The sequence below is a fragment of the Prionailurus viverrinus genome, chromosome E1 (genome assembly GCF_022837055.1).
Source record: "Prionailurus viverrinus isolate Anna chromosome E1, UM_Priviv_1.0, whole genome shotgun sequence".
Taxonomy (NCBI): Eukaryota; Metazoa; Chordata; class Mammalia; order Carnivora; family Felidae; genus Prionailurus; species Prionailurus viverrinus.
The window spans coordinates 34,963,144-34,988,155 of record NC_062574.1 but is presented as its reverse complement, the minus strand read 5'-3'; the positions used below and the strand labels follow the sequence as shown (position 1 = coordinate 34,988,155).

Sequence of the window (25,012 nt, the reverse complement as noted above, 5' to 3'; positions counted from 1 at the left end):
CACCCGGGAACTTGTTGAAAATTCTAAATCTCGGGGCCCCACTCCCGACCTACCAAAGCAGAAATTTGGGGGTGGGAACCTATCATGGTCCTCCAGGAGCATCCGATGAACCCTAGAATTTGAGAACCCCCAGCTCCAGTAGAGGCCTTAAGATCCTTAGGATGAAAAGAAGAGGCAAGAGGAAACGAGGCTCTGTGCAAAGCCTCGGGTGCCAGTCAAGGGGGTTAGACTTTGCCCCGTGGGCGCGGCCTCCAGGGTTTCTAAGCAGGGGCCTGTGGCGTTTATACACTCTCTCAACTCGGCATTTCTGGGAGCTTTAGCATTCTCTGCGCGCCCAGGGCGGAGAGCTGATCAGCAGGGGGCTGAGTTGCCCCACCTCCCGCGACACCAGGCGGCGAGCAAGACAGAGGTCGGGCCGCAGACCTCTCCGCAAGCCGATTTGCCATCCTGGAGCAGGTGTGCACCCACGGGGACCCGGCCACGGACGAAGACCGGGGAGGAACCACCAGGGAGGCGGACCCCGCACGGGCCAGGCCCGCGGCTCTGCGACCCCAGGCTCCGCCCCTGGCCTGCGGGGCGCGGCATTTCTGGCCCGTGGACCCCGCCCCCTGCCCCGCCCCGCCCCGGCGCGCGCCAGGCCCGCCTCCTATGGGGGGGCCCACAGGCTCCGTCCGCGCCCAGGCGCGCGCCCGCGGCCGGGTTGCAGGGCTGGGCGCGCGCCCCGCGTCCCGGGCAGGAAGATGGTGGCGAGCGCGCGGGTGCAGAAGCTGGTGCGGCGCTACAAGCTGGCGATCGCCACGGCGCTGGCCATCCTGCTGCTGCAGGGCCTGGTGGTGTGGAGCTTCAGCGGCCTGGAGGAAGACGAGCCGGGCGAGGTGCTCCGACGGCCGGGCGGGCAGGCTGGCAGGCCGGGCGCGGGGGCGCGCGGGGTCCTGGCGGGGCTGCGGGTGGCCCGGGCCAGGGAAGTGGGGCACCGGCCGCGTGCGTGCTGGCGCGGGCGGCCGCGGGGAGCAGGACATCGGACCCCTGGTGCCCCTTTCCCAGGAGGGCCCCAGGGACTGCGCGCGGAGGCGGTGCGTGACCCGGAGGCCCGGGCCTCGGGCGGGCAGGGGGCCCGGGCGGTAGGAGCGGGTATCGGTGGGGTGGTCTCCGTCCCGGGGAGCTATGAAGGTCAGGCGCGGGGAGCAGGACCGGGAGGCGGGGCCGGGCCCGAGCCTGCTCGGAGGTGGGGAGCCCCAGGCCAAACTTTCTGAAGTTGGGAGGGGGCGGGGGTGTGCGTGTCGTAGGCGGAGGAGCGGGGCCGAGGGACCCCGGGCATCGGCGCCCAGCTGCGCCTGACGGGCTGCCGCCAATGGGGAGATGGAGCCCTGGGCTGGAACTCAGTACAGCAACTGAGGGAACAGGGAGTGACCCCGAGGAAGAGAACTGGGAGTGTATCCCCCAGGTGTGGTTTTCTTAGCTTGGGGTCTGAAGAAAAGTCGTGGGTCTTCAGGAGGAGATGGTCGGGAGAAGTGAGCCGGTGAGTGGCCTCAGGACATTAGGGAATGGGGGTGGGGGGAGTGAGGGGGGCCTCTAGCCCTTAGGGAATGGGGACAGCATCAGCTGGTTCAGCAGAGACTCAGGCCCGGGAGCAGGGACAAACCTGTCCAGCTCAGTACCCAGGTCCCTGCCTTGAGAGTGTCACTCACTCGTGGCTGGGTTCAGCTGGAGGCCCATACACGTCCCCTCCCAGGGTGTTCAGGAAGGATCCAGTGGGGTCTGAGGCCATTCTAGAGGGTCCAAAGCCTGGTCCTAAGCTGTGGACCAGAGGACAAGGCTTCCCTGCCCCTACCCCCACCCCGTCGGTTCTGGTGCCTCTAGGGCTCTGAGTCAGACACTGTGCTTGGCATCTCCTCTTGGGCCTCTCCACCTGGCAGTCAGAAGGCCAAGAGAGGCTCCATGTTCACTTCCCCTTACGGCATCTCAGTGGTCAGGAAGGCCTGGTATGGAGACCGGGAGAAGGGCTGCCCTTGCCCTTCTGGGGAGAACCAAGAGGCTGGGAGGGTGAAGGAGCTGGAACAGAGTCAGGTGAGACCACAGCTCCAAGAGGAGCAGAGGGGGGTGGGCTGGGGGGGGGGGGGTTGGGGGAGGGGAGGCTGGCTCTGTGACACCCACAGGGAGTGAGCTTGTTCTGTGTGGACCCATAAATAGGAGGAAGACGAAGAGTGTTTGGGGGTCAGTGTGAGAAGACTGGGCAGATGAGATGTTCCCAGGCGCCCTAGGCTGCTGAGGCAGTTAGGGAACCCTCTGATCCTGGAGTCTGTGAGTAGACGCCAGCGACCACTGTGGGGAGGGCTGTGGCTTCTCAGAAACAAATGGCCCTGAGCTGCGTGGCTCTGTGAGTCTCCCAATGGGCTAAGAGATTGTCCAGGCCTCAAATCCCAGCTGTCCTGCCCATAGCCTGGGGCGGAGAACTGGGGAGTAGAGCAGTTGGGGTCCCACCACCCCACCTCCTTCTCCCAGGTTCCTGGTAGAAGCTGACAGGGCTGGACTGGACTGGAACAGAAACGATGCTCGATGACCTAAACGTTGGGCGGTCCAGGCAGCCATTGGTGCTTGGACCCCTTCAGCGGCCACCTCGCTAGAGCTAGGGGCTTTCCAGGCAGCCTAGCATAGAGCTTAGGAAGGTGGGTGCTGAAGTTGTACCGCCCCACCTCCTCCACGTCCTGTGTGTGTTTCCAGCCTTGCTGCTAAGTGGCAGGGAGACCCCGGGCCAATCACCTAACCTCTTTCCGTGTCCTCATCAGTGCTCCCTCTCGGGAGGGGGTAACAATAGCCCCTCTCTCATTGGGTGATTATGAAGACTAAAAATGAAAATGAAAATGATACCTGGGAAGGACTTGCAGGAGTTCCTGGCACAAGCTAAGCCGTCAGGAAGTAACTCTTGCTACTATCTCAGTGCTACACACTGGGAATAGGGATTCATTAGCCAGCCATTCCGTCAGTCAGTCAGTCAACAAACACTTGTTCACTCCTCCTTAGTAGCAGCAGGTGCTGTGCTAATACTGGGGCTACAAAAATAAACAAAGCAGGGGCGCCTGGGTGGCTCAGTCGCTTAAGCATCCGACTTCAGCTCAAGTCATGATCTCACGGTTCGTGAGTTCGAGCCCTGCGTCGGGCTCTGTGCTGACAGCTCAGAGCCTAGAGCCTGCTTCAGATTCTGTTTCTCCCTTTCCCTCTGCCCTTCCCCCACTCACTCTCTCTCTCTCTCTCTCTCTCTCAAAAATAAATAAAACATTAAAAAAATTAAAAAGAAAGAAAGAAAGAAAGAAAGAAAGAAAGAAGACAAGGCCTGGGCCCTGAAGGGCAGACAGAGTGCAGGGAGAGACTGACAGCAGAAAGGAAACTCAGTGTCAAGGGGGTTGGTGGAGCTTGGTGAGGGAAGGCTTTGGCAGGAAGTGGTATGTGAGCTCAAGAAGCCAGTCATCCGAGTTTGGGCAGAGGCCCTGAGGAGAATGGGCTTAGCTGGGTGCCTTCGAGGAATGGGAAGAAGGGTGTGGCCAGCTCCCTGGAGGAAGGTTCAAGAGTTAGTCTGGGGCACATCCTAGAGACCCTTAGGGAGGGCTCGGGTTTTGCTGTAAGTGAAGTGGGAAGGTATCAGAGGGGTTTCAGCGGCGCTGGGGTCAGACGGTGCCTTTCAGACGCACACTCTGTCCATCTGTGGAGGGGCTAGAATGCAGACCAAGGCTGACCATTACCATCCAAAGAGCCACTTTACGGCTTTAAAAGCTTTCACAAACATGGTCTCACCACTTAACTTTAAACACCGTCTGAGAAGCCTGAAGGTGGTAGGATGTGGGGTAAGCCATTCTGCGTTGTCTGCCTCCCAGGCTCAGAGAAGGATTCCAAGCAGGACTGCAGGGCCAGGAAATGGCAGAGGACTTTGAATGCCTCCTCAGTGGGGAGGAGGCACCTCGGAGGTCAGAATGCATCCAGGCCAGAGGTCAGAGGGCGAGTCCCTCCCCCTCAGTAATCAGAGGGGACCCTGACCTCCGGGCTACTGAGGATCGTCCCTTTGGGGGCACAAGTAGGGGCCCCGCTGATGCCCCCATGAACGCTGGTGGGAGGGGGCAGAGGTGGGGGCTGGCTGCCCAGCAGGGGCCCCGGCCCGGTCTTCACTGCTGCCTCTAGGGCCCCCAGCTTCCTCTGGGATTGACCTTCTCAGGGTCAGCCAGCTCCCTGCTGCAGTGCAGGGCACCAGCCCGCCCATCTCCTCCCACATCCCGTCCCCCACCGCAGCCAGCCTGGCCTTGTGCCCCGTGCCCTGCCCTCTTGACCAGCTTCCTGCCTCGCTGGTGCTGGCTTCCACCCCGAGAGCCCACAGCTGCTCTGCCGTCTCTGTCCACCTGACTTCTGCCCACCGTGCCACCAGGTCACCCATCACCGGGTCGACATACACTCAGCGCCACGGAGCCGCTTTCTCCTTTCCTGGGGGCTGCCCAGGCCAGGGCGCTGTCCCCACCCTACCCGTCGCTCTTGTAGCATCTCCTCAGACGGGGACAGACGCCCGGAGCTCTCGTGGGGCACCTCTCAAGAGATCAGAGGGCCGGCTGGGTGCCCTGCGCGGAGAGTGCGGGCGCCTGGGTGGAGGAGCGGGGCGCGGACCCTGCCATGCGAGGTGCCTGCCGTGTTTTGACAGGGGAGGGGAGAAAGGGCCTAGGGAGGGGAGGGGCAGGGAACACTCACTCAACCCAGCGTCCAAAATGTCTGAGCGCCTTTGCGCCTCTCCTGACTTCCCTAATCCTCCTCCAGCGATAGTAATGGCGGTAATAATAAGGATGTCAGGAGGTACTGAATGCTGAGCCTATATCAAGAACTTTATATTACGACAAATATTTTGGGAGTGTCTGCCTTTGCCAGACATGCTTCTGGGCGCTGGAAGGCACTGGTTGAGGAAACAACAAAAGCCCTGTCCTCGTGGAGGTTGCATTCCTATGAGCGGAGAGACACGGGATAACAAAATATGGATGCATTATAGGATAAGAGAAGGAAGTAAGTGCTGTGGGGAAGGTAAAGTGGAGGCTGAGGGAGAGCTGGAGTTGAAATGCAGCGGTCAGGATGGGCCTTGCTGAGAAGATGCCATCTGAGCAAAGAATTGAAGGGGGCAAGGCATGAGCTATGGAGACATCTGTGGGGGGGGGCATTCCAGGCACAGGGGACAGTGTGTGGCCAGTGGCCTGGAGGGACAGCGGGAAGGCCACTGTGGCTGGAGGAGAGTGGGCGTGAAGAGAGGTTAGTAGGAGATGAGGTCAGAGGGGGAGGGTGGTGGGAGGGACAGCCAGACCACAGCTCTTGTGGCCTCTGTGGGCTCCTGGAGGGGCTTTGGGGTTTCACACTCGGCGGGGAGGCCAGGGGTGGTTTGGAGCAGGGGGGTGGCGAGACAGGGCTTGTTTGAACAGGAACACTGGCTACTACTGCGATGGGAACAGACCATCGGGAAACCAGAGTAGGAGCAGGGGGACCAGGGACACCGGCCAGGGAGGCCGTGGAAACCCCGGGAGGGCACCCGGCGGCTGAGTGGGGAGGGTGCTGTGGACCAGCAGGTGATGCTGCTGAAAGGCCAGGCCAGAAAAGGCCTGTGGCCTGTGCGGTACTGCTGGGGGCCGGGGGGCCCCACGGAAGGGTCACAAGGGAGCAGCGGAGGGCCGGTGGAGACGGCTCTATCTATCTATCTATCTATCTTGTGCTCTATCTCACTTATGCTCACACCTCCCTCCCCCCTTTAGAACTGAGGGACCTGCTCAGAGGAGGTAGGTGGCCAGGGGGACAGTCACACAGTGCCTCCTGCTCTTCCCACGTCTCAGCCGCCAGACAGCAGCCAGGTGTCCTACTCCACCAGACGCTGGGAGGTGGGGCTGGTGTGACAGTCTCTCACCTGGGAGCTCTGCCTGCCGGAGGAACCTGACCCTCGGGGGCAAATGGGGTGTTCGCACGAGGGGGCTTGGAGCTGGATCACGAAGGATGGGTGGGATGGGGTGCAGGGATGGCGGGGGTTGGAGGAGGGGACAGAGGGAGCTGGGAAGAGAGTGCCAGTTTGAGAAGAGGCAGGGGAGCCAGGAAGCAGGGTGAAGTGGCTGGGACAGATTTCCCTCCCGGAGAGAACCCACCGAGAGGAGCGGTGAGGGGCCGGCCTCCAGCTGCGGGCGCCTTGAGGCTCAGCCTCAGCCCTCCGGCCAGTGACGGCATGTGGCAGTGGTCCACGCCATTCGCATTAGCTGGCCACGGCTCCCTCCAAGCTGCGCCGTTGTCTGAAGCCATTCCTTCAGCCCCCCCTCCTAACACCGGAGTCAGGCCTGCTAGGTGGTCTGACGGCTTTGCCGGCCCAGCTCCGGCTCCCGCCCCCCCATCACCCACGGGTCTTACCCCCCAGGGAAAGTCACGCACTCTGACTCCCTCTTGGTCTCTGCCTCCCAGAGAGCCCAACGAGTATGGTGCTCCCCCCACCCCCCCACCAGGCACGGCCCATTCACTCGCATGGCCTCCACACTCCCACGTGGAAACGCTGTAGTTGGTGGGATGTCTCTTCCCAGCCAGGCCTGGGTAGGACCCTGGCGTCCTCGGCCGGGCCCGCCACCCTTCTTTTGTGACATACGCGGACATCGTATTTGCTGGGAAAGAGGGTGGTATTTGATTCCCAAGCACAGGGGGGATGCACAGGTGCCCTGTGGTCTGGGCATGTGGGGACAGGGGTGCAACAGTGCTGTGGAGGTAGGATGACACTTCCTCGGCCGGCTGGTCAGAGAAGCCGCTCGGCGGATGTTGTTGCTCGTGCAGAGTCCTCCCGTGAGGAGCACTCACTGGGTGCAGGGTGGCTGGGGCCAGCAGGGAGCTAAGGGAGCAGGAGGAGGGTGACCGTCCCCGTGACTTGTGTTTGCCTGTCTCTTACAGAAAGGAAGGCAGAGAAAGCCGCGGCCGCTGGACCCCAGCGAGGGCTCCAAGGACACAGACAGTTCAGCTGGGCGGCGGGGCAGCGCGGGCAGAAGACATGGGCGCTGGCGGGGTCGCGCTGAGAGCCCCGGCATGCCCGTGGCCAAGGTGGTACGGGCCGTAACCAGCCGGCACAGAGCCAACCGCCGGGTCCCGCCAGCCCCACCCCCGGAGGCCCCAGGCCGCCAGAACCTCAGTGGGGCAGCAGCCGGGGAGGCGCTGGTCGGGGCGGCTGGCTTCCCGCCACACGGAGACACGGGGAGCGTGGAGGGCGCCTCCCAGCCCACGGACAACGGCTTCACCCCCAAGTGTGAGATTGTGGGCAAGGACGCGCTGTCTGCCCTGGCCCGGGCCAGCTCCAAGCAGTGCCAGCAGGAGATCGCCAATGTGGTGTGCCTGCACCAGGCCGGGAGCCTCATGCCCAAGGCTGTGCCCCGGCACTGCCAGCTGGCTGGTAAGAGTACGAGACAGGCACGGGCGCAGGGGTGGCAGGGTCTTCACCTCATTTCTCAGAGGAAGAAGGCTCAGAGGGGCTCACCTCCCTGGCTAAGCCGGCGATAACCTGTGCTGAGTGGCAGAGGCAGTGCTGGGACCAGGGAGCGTCGGGCGGGCGGTCCCTCTTCCCATCTCAGCCCCGCCCCGTGGCCTGGGGAGGGGCCTCACCGATGCCCCTGGTCTCTCCTCTCAGGGAAGATGAGCCCCGGCATCCAGTGGGACGAAGTCCGGGCCCAGCAGCCCGTGGACGGCCCCCCGGTCCGAATCGCCTACATGCTGGTGGTTCACGGCCGTGCCATCCGCCAGCTAAAGCGTCTCCTCAAGGCTGTCTACCACGAGCAGCATTTCTTTTACATCCACGTAGACAAGGTACTGTTGGGGGGGGGGGGGGGGGCGGGGGGTAACCACACAGGCATCTGAGTAGCGGCACCAAGACCCAGAAGGTCACAGGTGGACAGGGTCTCTGATCTGCTCAGGTGGCCCAGAGAGAGGGGAGCAGGCCTAGAACATGGGGAATGGCCAGCACAAGGCGACATAGCCAGTTAGGAGCTGAGTCCTGCCCGGTGCTCTCTCCATTCCATGTCACTTGTCCCGGGGGTGGGGTGGGGAGGCTGTGATACCGGGGGTCCCCTATGGCTACTGAGTCTCGCCCACCTACCCCCAGCGTTCCAACTACCTGCACCGCGAGGTGGTGGAGCTGGCCCGGCGGTACGATAATGTGCGGGTGACACCCTGGCGCATGGTCACCATTTGGGGCGGGGCCAGCCTGCTGAGGATGTATCTGCGCAGCATGCGGGACCTGCTGGAGGTGCCCGGCTGGGCCTGGGACTTCTTCATCAACCTCAGTGCCACCGACTACCCGACCAGGTGTGGGGCAGTGCTCTGAATCCGCAGAGCAGAGGGTGGCCCGTGGGGGTGCTTGGGGTGGGAGGGGCCTGATAGACTCCTTCCCTTCCCCCCACCCCGCCCAGGGTCCGGTCCCTGGACCACAGCCATGTGTTCAGGGAGGGGCTGGTGAAAGGTGATGTCAGGACTGAGAGTGACAAGGGACCAGGGAGCAGGCAGAGGCCCGGACCTGGGTGCTAGCTGAGAGGGCAAGGGGCGGAGGGAGGCTGCGGGTGCCCCCACCCCAGAGCATCATCCGGACGCAGGGCCAGTGGCTAGGACAGCTCTCCATGAGGCAGGGAGGGGTGGGGAGGGAAGGCAGAGGGTGCTGAGGGGGCTGTGCCCCGGGCCTGAGCCAGGCCCCCTACCCACACCGCCCACGCCCCTTCCCTTCTCTAGGACGAACGAGGAGCTGGTGGCTTTCCTGTCTAAGAACCGGGACAAGAACTTCCTCAAGTCACATGGCCGGGACAACTCCAGGTGAGGGTTTGGGGCGGGCGGGGGGGGGGGCCCCGGCCAGGGGGCTCGTCACAGCCCCTCCCACACACGGCCGGTTTGCAAAGCCTGCAAACCAACCACAGACTGAGGCCCACTGGTCCCCAGGTGCCCGAGCGAGCTCGTCTGCCACCCGCAGGTTCATCAAGAAACAGGGCCTAGACCGGCTCTTCCATGAATGTGACTCGCACATGTGGCGCCTGGGCGAGCGGCAGATCCCGGCGGGCATCGTGGTGGATGGCGGCTCCGACTGGTTCGTGCTGACGCGCGGCTTTGTGGAGTATGTGGTATACACGGACGACCCGCTGGTGGCCCAGTTGCGCCAGTTCTACACCTACACGCTGCTCCCTGCGGAGGTGGGTGGCCCAGGTCCCCGGCGAGGCCAGGGAGGCTGTGTGACGGGGTGCCCGAGGCTCACCCTCCACCCTGCCCACCTCCCCCCCCCTCCACAGTCCTTCTTCCACACGGTGCTGGAGAACAGCCCAGCCTGCCAGAGCCTCGTGGACAACAACCTGCGGGTCACCAACTGGAACCGCAGGCTGGGCTGCAAGTGCCAGTACAAGCACATCGTGGACTGGTGCGGCTGCTCCCCCAACGACTTCAAGCCACAGGACTTCCTCCGGCTGCAGGTGCTTCCCCGTGGCCCCTGCCCCCAGCCGCTCTGCGCGCTTCCCAGGGTCGGAAGGGATTCAGGGTGAGCCCACCAGAGCATCTGGGGGGGCCTCCCCTGGAGCAGCGCCTGTGGCTCCAGGGGGCTTCCAGCGGCAGCAGGAAGGGCCCCAAGAGGCCGGGGAGGGCCCCCACTCCAGCCACGCCATCTGAAGGGGCCTCCGGACCCCTTCACCCTCCTTACCTCTCCCGCTGCAGCAAGTCTCCAGACCCACCTTCTTCGCCCGGAAGTTTGAGTCGACTGTGAACCAGGAGGTACTGGAAATCCTGGACTTCCACCTGTATGGCAGCTACCCCCCGGGCACGCCGGCCCTCAAGGCCTACTGGGAGAACACGTACGACGCGGCCGACGGCCCCAGTGGGCTCAGCGATGTGATGCTCACCGCTTACAACGCCTTTGTCCGCCTCAGCCTGCGCCATGCTGCCGCCGCTGCACCCCCGCTGGCCACCCCCCTCTGCAGGTGAGGCCTCCTTTTGACATAGCTCAGGTCCTCAGGGTGCCCCGTGGGGAGGTCAGTCAGAAAGCGACAGCCCCCGCCCCAGGGAGCCCCCAGTCTGAGGCAGGGAGAAAGGCAAGAGCCAGGCGTGCAGGTGCTGGGGGCGTGAGATTTGGGGCGAAGGAAGCGCCTGGGGACGGGACTCCCCAGAGCCCCCTCCCTGGGACGCCAGGCCAGTCGGGTGTGCTGATGGCATCTCCCTTTCTCCCTGCTGGAACCTTCTTAGGTTTGAGCCCAGGGGCTTGCCGTCCAGCGTGCACCTGTATTTCTATGACGACCATTTCCAGGGCTACCTGGTGACGCAGCCGGTGCAACCCTCAGCCCAGGGGCCGGCAGAGACGCTTGAGATGTGGCTGATGCCCCAGGGGTCGCTGAAGCTGTTGGGGCGCAGTGACCAGGCCAGCCGGCTCCAGAGTTTGGAGGTGGGACAGGTCCTCCCCCTTGCTTTCTCCCGACCCCCAGCAAGACTCAGGGTAGTGGGAAGAGAGGGACTCTCAAGGGAGGGAGAAGGACTGGGCTGGGCCTCTCAGGACTGAGTCCGTGGGCTCTTTCCCCGTGATGGAACCCTGGTGATACCCTGCGCTCATGCCTGTGTCTCCCCCGCATGCGCACACTGAGAAGCACCTCCCCACTTGGGGTGCACCGAGGACGTGCAGTGAGCAGGGAGGGGACCGTAGCTGCTCTATGACACGAGCCCAGGCTTCAGAAACTACAGTGATTTTCTTCTGGAGGGACTTTGATACTCCGTTAGACGTTTGAGTGTCCTCTTGCTCTTAGAGGCCTTGGCTTTGTGCGGAGATGGTCTCTGGGCAGGACCTCAAACTTCATCTCTGCCTTACCGCCCCCACCACTGCAGAGCAAGCCAGGACAGGCGTGTAGAACAAATCCGAGAGCTGAGAAAGATACTAAGGAAATCCTAGTCCAAGCCCTTCGTTTTGCAAATGGGGAAACTGAGGCCCAGAAAGATACAGTGCCTGGCCTGAGGTCACACAGAGAGTTAGAGGCAGCATCAGAGTAGAGAGGACTTGCTCCCCAGGCTCCTGCCCAGCTGCCTCCCTCCCTACAGGTCGGCACCGAGTGGGACCCCAAGGAGCGTCTTTTCCGGAACTTTGGGGGGTTGCTGGGGCCGCTGGACGAGCCTGTGGCCATGCAGCGCTGGGCCCGGGGCCCCAACCTCACGGCCACCGTGGTGTGGATTGACCCCACCTACGTGGTGGCCACATCTTACGACATCGCGGTAGACGCGGACGCCGAGGTCACGCAGTACAAGCCCCCGCTGAGCCGGCCCCTGCGGCCAGGGGCCTGGACTGTTCGACTGCTTCAATTCTGGGAACCCCTGGGCGAGACCCGCTTCCTCGTGCTGCCCTTGACCTTCAACCGCAAACTACCTCTCAGGAAAGGTAAGGATCTAGGCCCAGAAGCCAGATAGAATAGGATTTGCCTGGCGGGTGACCCCGAAAAGCTGACCATCAGAGCTGACCCTCGAGTAGGGAAAGAGGCAGGGTTGGGGCCCTGATGGTCTGGCCCTTAGTGTCCCTGCACTGAGGTAGGGTAGAGAGGCAAGCTTTGGAGTCAGGCAGACTTGGCTGTGAGGTGTAGCTGACGCTTTACTTGGACCTTTATCCTTGGCAAATTATTTAGCCTCCTGAGCCCCAGTCTTACTACGTGTAAGGTAGGAGTGATACAACTATTGGAGACCTCCTGGGTGTGTGCAAAACAAGTCCCCTCAAACTAGCTCAAGTACAAAGGGAAAATTGTTGGAAGAATGCAGGGCTGTCCCCCAGAACCCAGGAAACGTCTCGGGTTTCACTGGGAACCGGAGGTGCTTTGTCTCTGTGGGGCCATCTTGTCCCTCATCCTGTCCCGTCTGTGTGTCAGCCTCAGGCTCTGGCTTCTCAGTACATGATACGTGGCCTCTCAGTGCAGCAGAAACTAACCAGGGCCTCTTGGGGCCCCCGCTCCTCATTCTTGGGACAAGCAGATCCGATTGGCCCTCAGTCCGTTGTGTGGCTGGGTGGGCAGGGTCACGTGGCCCACCCCACACTTGGCTGAGGCTAAGCAAGCAGGCTCTGAACACAGGCAGAGACTTCAGGTTCCCTCGAGAGGGGCCTAGTACAGCCACCGCCTGGGAGATGTGAGGGATGAGCATGTGGGTGAAAGTAGCCCGTATCCAGTAGGTCAGCAGGTGCTCAATGGGTAGGTAGAGGTTCCCGTCCTCCGGCTACATCTTATCACAGAGAAAGTGCGTCAGAGCAGGGGTAATCTAGAGGAGGAAGGGTGGGGGGCGCTGTGGCAGATCCAGAGCAGACAAGCCGCACCCCTGCTCTCCTGGGACTCCCAGCCTGATGCAGGAGATGGGGACAGATGGAGGCCGCTGTTGGAGCTGAGCCTTGATGGACTGGAATTTCATAGACAGAGAAGGGCTGTCCTGAGCTGAGGTGTCTGGTGCACAAGGGGAACAGAGAGTCGCAGGAGTAGGATGTAAGGAGCGATGGGAAGGGAGGCTGGACAAGCGAGCTGGGCCCCAGAGCTGAGGGCCTGAGTGGGGGGCCATTCATGGCTCTGGGAACCACTGGAGGTGGTTGAGAAGGGGCACAGGGGACACAGACGAGACCACTACAGGAACGTCACCTTATCATCCGTCATGCCTGGAACCCACCGTTCTACTTAATCCCCAAGTCGGGGATTCAGAGATGACCGCCGTGATTTTATAAAACTAACAGTTTTACAGGCACAGAAGGTTCGGCAGATGAGCCCGAGGTCATAGGTCACTGAGCCGTACGTGACTCAGTGGTAGAGTTGGGACAGAAGCGGGGGTGCCCAGACCTGAATCTCAAGAGTCTGGCCTTCGTGGCCTCAGTTGGGCGGGGCATGCTTACCACCTATTCTGTGTCCCCCCCCCCCCCCCCCCCCCCCCCCCCCCCGCCAGATGACGCCAGCTGGCTGCACGCCGGGCCACCTCACAACGAGTACATGGAGCAGAGTTTCCAGGGCCTCAGCGGCATCCTGAACCTGCCTCAGCCAGAGCCCGCGGAGGAGGCCGCCCGCCGGCACGCAGAGCTCACGGGCCCGGCACTCGAGGCCTGGACAGATGGGGAGCTGAGTGGCTTCTGGTCTGTGGCCGGACTGTGTGCCATGGGCCCCTCCACCTGCCCCTCCCTGGAGCTCTGCAGACTGACCAGCTGGAGTTCTGTTTTCCCCGACCCCAAATCAGAGCTGGGGCCCGTCAAAGCAGACGGGCGACTCAGGTAGCAGGGCCCCAGCCAGCACCTCCGGATGACCCCGGGGGAAATTGCACCTTACAGACAGTGGAGGGACGTCCCCTCCCTACAGGCAAGAACCAGAAGCCCAGGCAGCACACCCACGCCAGCCATCACGAACCCGCACGGGCGGCAGCGAAGGTGGGCATCATACTTCCTGCTAATGGTTTTGCTGGGGACCAGAGGTTGGCAGGAGTGTGGGGAGAAGGGCTCCAGCTTCCACACCCCACTCTTCCTCACTTTTCCTTCTAGGTTTCTTGGGTTTTTTTTGTGTGTGTTTTTGTTTTTGTTTTTTTTAACGGGTGGTAGGGGGAGGAACTGGAAACGAAATTGTGCAATAGGGCTCAGGGCAGCTCCAGGAAGTGGGCCATGGCTCTGGGGAGCAGGGGCCTGACGAGCCCATCTGTTGTTGTTCTGGAGGAGGCTGGGCCTGCCTCACTCTCCAGGGCGTCGTCTCCCAGCCGGGGCCTGTGGTGCTCATGGCTGAGGCTCTACAAGGGTGCAAGTGCCATGCCAGGCTCTGAGGCCCGGAGAACAGGTGATTTGGGGGAGCGCTGCAGAGCTGGACTCTAGCGGGACAGCCTCTCCTCTTGTAGCCAGGGGACCGTGGAAGAAGGGGTGGGGCTGGTTCTAGGGCTTTCCAGCATGTCCTGCCCCTTCATGGGCAACACAGGGCACCAGGGCCTGCTGAGACCAATGCAAAATCTCCCAGGTACCCAGAACTGCAAGCAGGGCCTGGGCTCCCGCCCGGGAGGGCGAGCCCTCACAAGCAGTGTGGGAAGAAGGCTCTGTCAGGGCTCTCAGAAGAACCTAGAACAGCATTGTGCCTGAAGCTCAGTGTGAAGTCTGAAATATGCAACAGAAGAAATATATCTCTATCTCTCTAAGTCGAGCCTCTGTGTTTTTCCTCCTGGGTGTCGGGAAGCCATCACTGTCGGGCCTTGGAAACGTCTTCGCTGGTATATCTTGGCAGCCGTGAGAAGGTGGAGGTCCCATTTGCCTAGAGTGGGAACGGTTTAAGAATCCAAGAGCCAGAAGGGATACAAGAACCCATCTGAAGCAGCTCCCTTTTTCTGGGGGCTAAGCAGGCCCAGAGAGGCTTGGAGACTTGCTCGTTGCCACCCAGTAGGCTGGCACAAAAGCCAGTTCAGTTCTCATGGGTCCTGACCCAGCGCTTTCCTGCAGATGTGGCTTCTTTGCCGTTGGCATAATGAGGGCCCATTTCACAAGCCCTCCTCACTCTCCTGCCCAGCTCTGACTTATGGAGCATCCTTGAGAATGGAGGCAGCCCCAGCCACGGCCTGATCGTTCCTGTTGGAGCTTTAGGGGCAAGAGCCACGGTGGCTTGGGGCCGTGGCCACGGCCCCAAGACCTGGGAGGGCCAGGCTGGAAAGGTCTGTCCAGCCTCCCTCCTCTGCCCAAGGCTTTTCTCCCTCCAACTCTCCTGCCGTTGTCAGCAAGGGCTCCGTATCAGCCCCTCACACCTTACTTAATGCAGGAGCGAGGGTTTCTCAGACCTTTAAAACCGTCCTAACATCACGCCTGGGGACAAAGGGCTCAGTTCCTGCCTAGACGGCCTCACACCCAGTTTTCCTAGTTGCCAGGAGAGGGCACCCCTGCCCGCCAGGAACAGCCCTGGGGTTGTGCTTGCAGCCCGCGTGCTGACCCTGCGGGGCGGCGTCCTGTGGCATCCCCCCAACCTGTGAGGCAGGAACTTTTATTACCTGCATGTAGCATGTAGCACATTAGGAAACTGGAATGACGAGCCCACAGCTATCAGGTGGTGGCAGCAAGCCTCACAGACGCCTGCCTCCTGCCTCCGAACCACTCACTACACCCTGCTGTCCTTAGGGCGGCGAACCAGGAAGGAGCCCACAGTAGGATCTCCCAGGAAATAGTGCTCGGGTTAGGGGCTAGGATGACTTTTTTTCCGGCTGCTTTTTTTGTGAACATCTGAAACTCCCCTCCGATTCTCTAGAATTTTTTTTTTTTTCTTTTCACATCGACTCTCAGGTCAATAAAAAGAAAAATTGCTAACTGGGTCCAGCCTGTTACGCACAGGCAGTAAGGGTCAGAACGTGAGGCTCTGCTGGCTGAGGACTTGCCGTCCAGCGGGCAGGTTTCACCCGGGCTGTGCCGCTGTTAGGCTTAGTGCAACAGTTTCCAAAGTCTTGTCTCTTTAACTCGTGAGCGCCGTCTCGGCCTCTGCCACGCTCACCCCATCACACCAGGCCCTCTGTTACTTATTACTCCGGACTGTCCCCGGGTGTGGGCGTTCTGAGTTTGCACTTTTAGCCTAGTGGCCTGGCATCCTGACTGAGGGTTCAGAGTTCATTGGTGTGAGGAGGGAACCCAGGGAAAGTATGGGCTCAAAGCTCCCCCAGGAGATTGTGTTTATTTTGAGAGACAGCGCCTGTGCGCACAGGCGGGGGAAGGTCAGAGAGGAGAGACAGAATCCCAAGCAGGCTCCACACCTTCAGAGCAGAGACCGATGCAGAGACCAATGCGGGGCTCAAACTCATGAACCCGAAGATCCTGACCTGAGCAGTCGCCCCTCCCCCAGGAGACTCTAATGTGCAGGCCAGCTCCACCCGCACTGCTCTGGCGGGCCTGCTTTGGCCTGAGCTGGAAGCATCGCAGGACCTGGGCTGGTTCAGAAGGCAGCTCTCCTCTCCTGTCCTCTCTGCTGTGCAAACCACTGAGGCAAGAGCGAGTGCAGCTTCTCCGCCGTGTTCCTCACCCCCATCTGTCTGTAGGGTGAGCTCAACCTGGAGGCTTGGGCTTTTTGAGGCTTCTTTGAAATCCTCTCCTGGTGGGGCCCCTAGGGTCAAGATCAGGATTCAGGGCAGGCGGGATGTGGACGGGGTGGGGGTGGGGGTCTTCTGGGGCAGGCTGGACCCCTAGGCTGCTGGGATAATTCCTTTGGAAGGAGGGGGGAGATCCCTTGCAGAGAGGCTTTTGTATTTTGTGGCCCATGCCCGGTTTCCAGAGCAACCGTGGATGCCTCGGTTCCCTTAGAGGCAGGAGCAGAGACCAGAGGACAGCCAGTTGGCATCCGGAGCCCAGTTACCCGGGCCAATGGGAAGTGGCGGGCCAGAGTTCCTGCGAGGCGATCTGGAACGGAGGAGTACAGAGGTCTGGGCCAGTTGGAGCTCCCCTGGCTGGCCATGGGGTGTAGAAGAAGCTGAGCCCATTCCTGCCAAAACCCCTTCTGAAGGTTGTAGAGGGGACTTGGTGGCTGCCAGGTCCACAGAGGGGAGCGCCCTCTGTGGGACAGGAGGTCCTGGCACCGTACTGGCGGGACCAGCAGGGGCAGACCAGCTCACAGATATCCTGCCTTGAATGCAGTTGCTCCTCTGGGCCAGAGTTCCTGGGCTGGGGGTGGCCTGGTGACAGAGCAGTCCTGTGGCCCTGCCGACTGTCTTCAAGGTGGCTCAAGGCCGATGCCCTGTCTTGGCACCCCTCTGCCACTGCTGTTCTGCATGCAGAGACCACCATGGGCAATAGCCTCCTTCCTCGTCCTAGTTGTAGCCACTGGTGAGTCCCAGGGTTGGATCAGATGTACCCTTGACCCCTCACTGTAGGCCAGAAGCCCAGCCTCTTCATCTATAGGGTCACCTAGGGCAAGCCACTTGGGAAGAATGCTGCGTATGGCTAGTCCCTTCCCTGCCGAGTTCTGAGATGCCACAGTCTGTCACGGTGGAGAAGGGGCTGGGCACTGGGGTCAGAGTTCAGGCTCTGGAGTCCTCCCCTTTCCCTTCAGACTCACAGCTTCTAAGGGTGCCACAAGTTCCTTCTCCTCAAGTTTGTCCCTCTCTAAACTCCTTACACACATCACTTCCCCGAACTGAAGAAAGAGACAGGATAAAGCTACATGGCTCTCCTAAATAAATCTCTGCCCGCAGGGGGTTGATGCAGCAGCAAAAAGGGAGCTGCCCACACCCCAGTCTCCCCTGCCTGTCAAGCTGATGTCAGACTGGCCAGCTCAACCCTACTAAACTTCTGGAGCGGGATTCCAATGTGGGGAGGTGAGGTGGGCCTGTGCGTGCCAGGTCCAGGCTGGACCCTTGACCTGTGCCCCTGGGGGCAGGGGGAGAGGTAGCGTTATGGACTCTGCACTCCCAGCCTGGGTTCCCTTGGGGCCAGAACATCAGCATGGAAAAGGTTAATAACGTTGTCAGTGTCCTGCCTGGTTACTGTTAACTGGGACCCAGTGCTGGGAGTTGCTGGTGAGGACAGTGGTCTCATCCCAGCTCTACAAGCAACTGGAGGCCCACCCTCTCCCTAGTTCCCAGGGGAAAGCCCAGAGCGCTGCCTTCACTGCAGAGAGGTGGTGACTACAGTCAGGCTGCTCCCCAGGGACAGGATACCGTATGGGAGCCTAGGTACAGAGAGCAAAAGGAATCATCTGACCTGCAACCTCCCCAGGGCAGGAGGAGGAGGCTTTCTCTGACTCTCAAAGGTCATCAGAGCCGGCTGCCAGACCATGTGAGAATGAGCTAGTGGTCAGAGAGGACTGGGGTCTCTACACTGGGTGCATCTCTGAAATCCAGAGGATTGAGCTCTGTGCCTTGGCCTGGAGACAACTAGAGGGGAGAGAGCCATAGGGACAGAAGGGGTTGGGCTCTGCTCTCTTGCTTGCTGACCCCAAATCCTGAGTTTACTCAGTCATCCTTCATGCTCCCCAGGACTGCCACCCTCCCTGCTTCCATACCACGGGACACCCTAGCAAAGTCCAGGCAGTGGGAAGCTGCTGAGATTCCCAGGGGACACAGGTGAGGGAGGATCCTTGGGGCTGTCACCCGGGAGTCAGCAGAGAGATGTTGGGGGGGGGGGGCGAGGGAGGGGAGGCTGAAGTCAGGCCAGGGGCTTAGGGTGGCTGGGGACGGGATGATGCCTAGAGACTTCTGGGAGCGTAGGCCGAGTGGTACCCCAATCTCAGACTCACCCTGGGGAAGGTCTGGATGGAAGCTAAAGGGTCATGTGTGCCTGCCTGCCCCCCTTCAGCTTTTCTTGGTCACAGGGCTATTCTGTGCCTGGCTTCCCAGCAGCTACCAGCTGCCCCTGTGGCAGCTGGCTCGCCTGCCCAGCTATGAGAGTATTCGAAAGAAGACCCAGCAGCAGCAGGTTCACCAGCTGATTGCACGGCGCTTTGGGATCTGGGCCTGCAGAGAGGCGAATGTTCGGCATTCCTAACCTCGGGTGCCTTGGACAACTGAGCTTTTGTTCATATTACTGATACATAATGCCCAGTTAGAGCCCAGGATGAGGAAGGGGTCACTGGTGGAGAGCCCCAGGCTTTGAGAGGAGGCCCCACTTCACCTCTTCGGGTGGAGGGAAGGATGGCAGACCCCAGCCCAGGGGGGGTCTGCCCTGGGATTCAGAATAGGCTCCTGCGGAAGGGATTCTGTGCAGCCAACAGCTCCACGACTCAGCTTGTCTCCAGGAAGGAACATCACTAGGGGAGAGGAGACACAGAAAGCTGAAGCCAAAAGAAAGGACGTGTGTACGGGCGGGTGGAGAGGCTGGTGTGTCAGGAAATGGCTAAAGCCTTTACTCTCCTATCCTCAGCTGTCACCAAGCTATGAGGAGGCGAGGCCCTCAGGTCACTGCCTGCACCACGACCGAACTGCGGCTCTGCTCATCCATCCCATGAAGCGACACCTGCTCTGCTCAGGGAAACACCACTGTGTAGGAGGAACACCCTCTTCCATCCTGCCCCTTTCTGCTTTTCCAGAAGACTGGCAGGGACGGTGCTGAGCCTACAGAGACACCTCCAGCCATCTCCCCCAGCTGGGCCTTGGTACGTGAGCCCCCACAAGAAGGAAGCCAAAGTGAACCTCAACAAACCCTGGGCCACCTCTGCCAAGGATCTGCAGGAGGTGGAGAATCCGGGGTCGTGTCCTGAGAAAATAAGGTGACAAGTTCAAGGCAGACCTTCTTAGATTGGGAGGCTTCTGTGCCCCCGGTCCCTGAAGCTCCTGCCTGCAGGGCTGAGTCCTTGGAAAGAAGCCACTGGACTCTACAGGCCCTGCTGGGGCTGCAGCCCAAACTGCCCACCCCCAACAGCCAAGACAGCCCTCTGCCCCAGCTGAGACTTTCTTCCTGGCCTTGCCACTCGAAGCCAAGCGTCTAAGGTCTTGGGCTGGACTGACAGTGAAGGCCCCAGCCCAGTCCAGGCCCAGATTGAGTTCCTAAAAAAAGCCAGATCCTTTGCTGTTTATGGTTTGTGATAGATCAAGAACCAGAAAAGGATGTGAGGTGCGCGTGTCTTTCCCCAGGAGATGGAAAGCAGCCCATTTGTCACCCATTCTGCCTCATCAGTGAAAGGACCTGGGTATTCCAGGGTAGATGGGGACTTTCTACGCTGGACCCACAGAGTCAGACAGGGGTTGGCCACGTGGCCACTCCTGGGGCTGCAGCCCCAGCTCCCTCCAAATATGGCTCGAGGAGAGGACATGACCATGTTGCTTCCTTTACGGCCCCTCCCCCACACCCCCACTCCCCCCAGGACCCGGCCTGGGATGGGTTCCTGGGGGAGAAGGAGCAGTGACACCCTCAAGCACAAGCTCTCCTCCTCCTTCCCCTCGGGGAGATGGCTCTAAAGCAATCCCTTCTCAAACACACTCCCCTCTTCTCTTTTCCTCACTCTGCTTTGAGGGTGCTCCGTGGTGCACACTACAGAACGTGGGTAAGGGCCAAAAAACCAGCAAGCAGCGCCATCCAGGTTTATCCCCACACAGCACAGACTCATGACTCCAGCGCACTTTATTTCTGGCCCCAGGTCAGGTCTCCCAAGAGCCAGTCACTTCAGAGTCTTCTGCAATCACCACCAAACAGACGTCCTCAGCAGACCTTGTCGTGCCAACACTTGACTTCTGCTGCTGCCATCCTCTCCTGTCACCTGGGCTCCAGTCTCTGTCCGGCGGCCTCGCCAGGAGTTCAAAGCATAGCCACCAGTTTGAAGGTGCCCTCAGGCTTGGTAGGAACCACATGGACAAAAGTCTTATAGAGCACAGCACCCTTGGGCAGCCTGGTGACCAGGTCCACAGCCTCCGCGTTGCTGGGACTGGGCACATAGACCTCCTTAGTGTAGCGGACTATCCCCTCCTCCAGGGCATAGAGGTACTTCTTCTTCCCCAGCCCCACCTGCAACACAAAGACCCAGTCAGCTGGACCGATGGCCAGTGGTCCATCCCAGGGCTTCAGAACAAACTTCTCGTAAGGATTCAGGCCCTGGGCCCAAACGGGAGATCAGAAAGCTCTACCCTGGGTTCCCTTTCCTACTGCTTGGCACTTCCTTGACTTCTACTTCTTTACTGACTCTGGGACAGAAGGGGGAAAACAAAAACTCCGACAGCCAATCCACGGGGTTGCTCTGTCCCCGAAGGCTGGGATCTGGACCCGTGTCTGTGCAGCTGGCCAGAAGCCACACCAGACAAATCCCCAAACCCCAGGCCCGGGGAAACTGCCCCTAATCACTGCCCCTGGGAGCTAGCCTCGCTTAAAATGAAAAAGCACTGGAGTTGTCAGAGTAAACACACGTTTCCCATATTTTCATCCAAATGGTGATCTCTAAAGTTCAGGCTTCATGGGAAGGACAGAGCAAGGCCGTATCTATGGCAACACGTACACTAACAAAACAGCAGTACCAATGGTATCCGCTGATATGTGCATCAACTCGGTTAACTCTCACCTGCCGGGGCAGCTGTTTATTTCTAGCTGTTCTTTGGGCGAAGACTATGAGCAGAGAATAAACTAAATAAACTACGAGTTGCATACACGGTTTGTAAACTGTATGTATTTCGGCATTTTTCTTTTAGAGCTTGAGATTGGCAACACGGTACTCAGTATTTCTCTGATTAAAGGAATGAGCCCTGGAGCGAGAGTGCCTGGTTCAAATCCCAGCACGACTACCTACTATCATGTGACCCGGACGAGCTGTGTTACTTCACTGTGTCTGGGTTTTCTCATCTGCAAAACGGGGGTAATATTAACTGCTTTACGGGGTCAACTCGAGGAAGTAAATAAGTTCATCATTAAGAGCTCAGAATACTGCCTAGCTCAAAACACGTTAGCTTTTGTTATTGTCGCTGTTATTACTTTGGCAAGTCCCAAGAGTTAACACAGCCACACAGCCAATGTCTCAAGTTCTAAAAGACAAAGCTCCTGCAAGTACAATCAATTCACATACAAATTAGCATTTCTGACATAAGTATTGGCTACTATCAGTCTTTCGGTGCCTCCTAAAATTGCCAAAAAAGGGGCGGTAGGGGAAACGGATTCCAAAGGAAACCAAACCAACACTTAAGATCGTGAAGAGTCTCGTACCGATCTGCGTTGACAAAGATCTTTCCTACGTCAGAAAGTAATCCCAGCTTGCTGAAGCTGAAATCCCTGCCTGCTGTAGACCTGATTTCTTGCACGTCTGCTGTACTTATTAAATCCAAACTATCTTTTTCAGCCATCTATTAACTTCGTGCAAAACAGCGATTAGAAAGAAAGAAAAAGGAATACACTGGAATCAGCTTCCCCAGATTCAAAAAATATCTCAAATCACTAAGCATCTCCTCCTCCAACAGGTGGGGGTTAGAAAGGAGACCCGAGAGAACCAGGCTGCTGCTTCACAAGGCAAGGCACAGTGACCGGGAGTCAGGCATCCCTGGCATGAACCCCAGCTCTGTCACGTGGACCCCTCCATTCTCTAAGTCTCTGGCATCTTACCTGGACAATGGAGGTGCCATCTACCGCATCACAGGGATGGGCTAAGGGTGAAACGAGATAATGCAGGCCCAGAAAGCAAAATGATGATTGGCATTTGATAAGTACCCAATGAACGCAACTGTTTTGTTATTTACTATCATGCTTAGGAGCACAGAGAGGTGGTCCTGGGAAAGAAAAAAGGGGAAAGGGCCACGGAGCAACTCACATGGGCGCCCGGGTGCCAACGGAAGTGGCGCTGAGTCGCAAGGATGTTGCCGGCATGAACGTAGTGATCTAAAAGAGAAGTCCACAAGCACACTGATGCTGGGCCCCAGTGCTGGGGCAGCACAGCTAACTGCTGGGAAAACACAGCGGCCCTCGCTTTCCCGGACCACGTGCCGCACGCCGACCTCTAAGCCTGACCCTGGACAAAGTCAATTTCTTCATGCAGCAGCAGCTCCGGGTCTCCCTCTGCCAGTTTTCTCTCTCCAGTCACGTGGCCCAGGTTCACAGCTATCTGCTCTTCCTCAGGACCCCCTCCCTGCCCCAGGTCTTCTCTGCATCTGGAATCTGGAACCAAGTGCTCTGGCGAGCTAAGTGCAGAGCAGAGGACCAGGAGTGTGCGTGGTTTTCCTGTTCTGCAAAGGAATGCTGGGGACAGCACGGGAGGGGGCAGGTGGGAAGTGGAAGCCAAGGCACACCCTCACCCTCCATTTTCTTGAGGCCAAAGCGTTTGCCTGGTGACTTTCCACCCAGGTTTTTGGAGCTGCCGCCTGTCTTCTTGGATGCATATCTGACAGCAAGAGACGCAGTCTGAGGGGGGCCCAGCAGGGTTGTAACTGCAGACAGAACAGAAAGGTTGTTCAGAGAGGCTCCCAAACACTCCTCCTCTGCCTCAATGGGCCATCTGCTAAGCTGAGAGGTGATAGGGGGGCAGTGGCAGGGGAGGGGAGGAAGATATGTGAGCAGAAATGCCACTTGACTGTGTTGGTTTTCAGGGAGTGTCTGCAAGTCCTTGGCCTTCTCCCACGGCAGGGGACAAGTCGTTCCTTGTATTGTCCAGGGTGTATGCACTCATGCGAAGAGTGTGTGTGGCCAGGGGAGGTGGTGGGTAGTGAAATATTCATGGAAGATAAATAAACACCATGTGCCCTGGGTCCTGACACATTCAGTCCTGTTGAGGAGAGACAAACACCACAGAAACGTAAGCCATCAAGAGGACACCACAGAGCTGCTGGCTTCAGCCTCACTCACCACATGTCGTCAAAGCTCCAGGCACTGCGGAGGGGCCAGACCACAGAGCCCAGCAACAGGACACCCAGGCAGAGGGTCCTGCTTTGGCCTCACCCACCACTTTCTCAGCCATCCACCCATCCACTGCACACCAGATACGTGTAAACAAAAAAGGGCAGCTTCTCTGAGGGTGGCTCCCACAGGCTCCCAGCCATTTCAGAAGGCTAGATTCTCTTGGGCAAGCCTATCCAGCACAGGTCCTAGCGAAGACTGACACCCTGCCCTTGACAACCTGACCTCCCCATATGCATTCCGAAATGCTCAACGACATTTACTTTTGAAAAAGGAAGTGAACTAAAATTCACACTAACCAAGCTAGAAGCCCCTTGCTATATGACAAGCACAGGGCTGACAGTCCTTGCTCTCAGGTCTCCGGACACAGCCAGGGCTATGCCAGAGTCTTTAGAGAAGTCTTGTGAGTCCCTGGAGCCTACAAGTTCAGAGTTCCTGAAACCAGGTTTCTGAAGTTTCAATGAACACAGAGAGTAGCTGGGGCAAAGGACCAGATATAAATACTCAGAAAGACATGTTAAATACCCAGCACTGGGATCTATCTACCTTTAAACCTATTCATTTATTCATCCTCTTATTAAGCTGAAGAATGGGGCTTTTGTTTTACCTACATTTTCTCTTTCATAAATCTTTGCCTTTCAGCCTACTCCCCATCCTTCACCTCAAAGTAAATGATGCGACTACCTATGCAGTTGCTCAGGAAGAAATCAAGACCTTGCAGATCGCTTCCCTTGGCTCATCTCACATATCCAGCTCACCAGCAAACTCTGGGCTCCATCTCCCAAACAGATCTTAAAAACCACGCACCATTTCCCTCCAAGTTCACTGACACTAGCATCTTGGGGAAATCCTCTCTCATCAAGGCTCCCATTTCAGCTTCCCATCTGGTTTCCTCGTTTCCACTCTTAAGACCCTCTTTAAATTCACGTAAGAGCAGCTGTTTGCTTCTCAAAATGTAACACTGGCGTGAGTCACTCTCCGGCCCCTCATTCTCTGACAGGGCTAGGCCTCCTATCGTGCTTTGGGTCTTAACTTAGATGTCACCCCTGAAAGGCCTTCCCTAATCACCAACCCCCCGCGCCCAGAAAAGACACCCCCCCACACACACGTATTTTTGCTTTCCTTAACAGCACGTGTCACAATTTAAAACGATTTTGTGTACGTGCTTATTATGTATTGGCTTCTCCACTAGAAAGAACCGGTCGGGGGGACAGAGACTGTCTTCATCTTCTCTGCTGAGATCCCCAACACCGAACCACAGTCTAGCACAGAGACCGAGCGGGTTATTTGGGGGGAGGGGGGAACCAATGTACAGTATTTATAGATGGAGGGATCCAAATACACCAGGAAGTGGAAGCGAGGTGCCCAAGTCACCAAGCGCCAGGGAAGCTGTACTGGCGCGTCCGGCAAAGGAAGAACACGCGCTCCCCCAACCCATCCACCAGCCACTGCCGGCCGCCCGAGACGTGTCACGTGACCGGTGACAGCCGCCCCTCGAAGCTCGTGGGCCCTCCCACACGCCCGACTCCGCGCCCAGTGTCCTCCGCAGAGAACGGCCTCCACCCCCAGGCTCCCTGCAGGGCCCCCGCTCCGCCGGCACCCCTCGCCCCGCAACAGCCGCGGCGTCCCGTTACCGGCCGCCCGCGTCCTCAGCGCCAGCGCCGCCGACGCCATATTTGCCGTACATTCGCTTCCGGTCTCAGAGACCTGCTTCCGCTACCGGGCGATCTACTTCCG

The 25,012-nt window shown here is 59.2% G+C and overlaps 2 protein-coding genes across 3 annotated transcripts; one reads left to right on the top strand and one right to left on the bottom strand.

Moving 5' to 3' along the window:
- The first annotated feature begins 687 nt into the window (after positions 1-687).
- On the top strand, positions 688-14,154 carry XYLT2 (xylosyltransferase 2). The gene is made up of 11 exons (XM_047831869.1): positions 688-875; positions 6,928-7,420; positions 7,655-7,830; positions 8,126-8,328; positions 8,746-8,826; positions 8,981-9,197; positions 9,294-9,470; positions 9,709-9,971; positions 10,234-10,429; positions 11,074-11,407; positions 12,937-14,154. Exons 1-11 carry the CDS (start codon positions 741-743, stop codon positions 13,257-13,259), a joined length of 2,598 nt encoding a protein of 865 aa, XP_047687825.1. The 5' UTR covers positions 688-740; the 3' UTR covers positions 13,260-14,154.
- Positions 14,155-20,017: 5,863 nt separating this feature from the next.
- On the bottom strand, positions 20,018-25,009 carry MRPL27 (mitochondrial ribosomal protein L27). 2 transcript variants are annotated; one of them, XM_047831875.1, is made up of 5 exons: positions 24,910-24,964; positions 23,115-23,144; positions 22,678-22,809; positions 22,197-22,264; positions 20,018-20,416 (listed from the first exon to the last, which is right to left on the bottom strand). In XM_047831875.1, exons 1-5 carry the CDS (start codon positions 24,947-24,949, stop codon positions 20,210-20,212), a joined length of 477 nt encoding a protein of 158 aa, XP_047687831.1. In that variant the 5' UTR covers positions 24,950-24,964; the 3' UTR covers positions 20,018-20,209. The 2 variants fall into 2 exon arrangements, with proteins under 2 accessions (XP_047687831.1, XP_047687832.1); XM_047831876.1 differs by lacking the exon at positions 23,115-23,144 and having other exon boundaries at positions 24,910-25,009.
- Between the last annotated feature and the right edge of the window lie 3 nt (positions 25,010-25,012).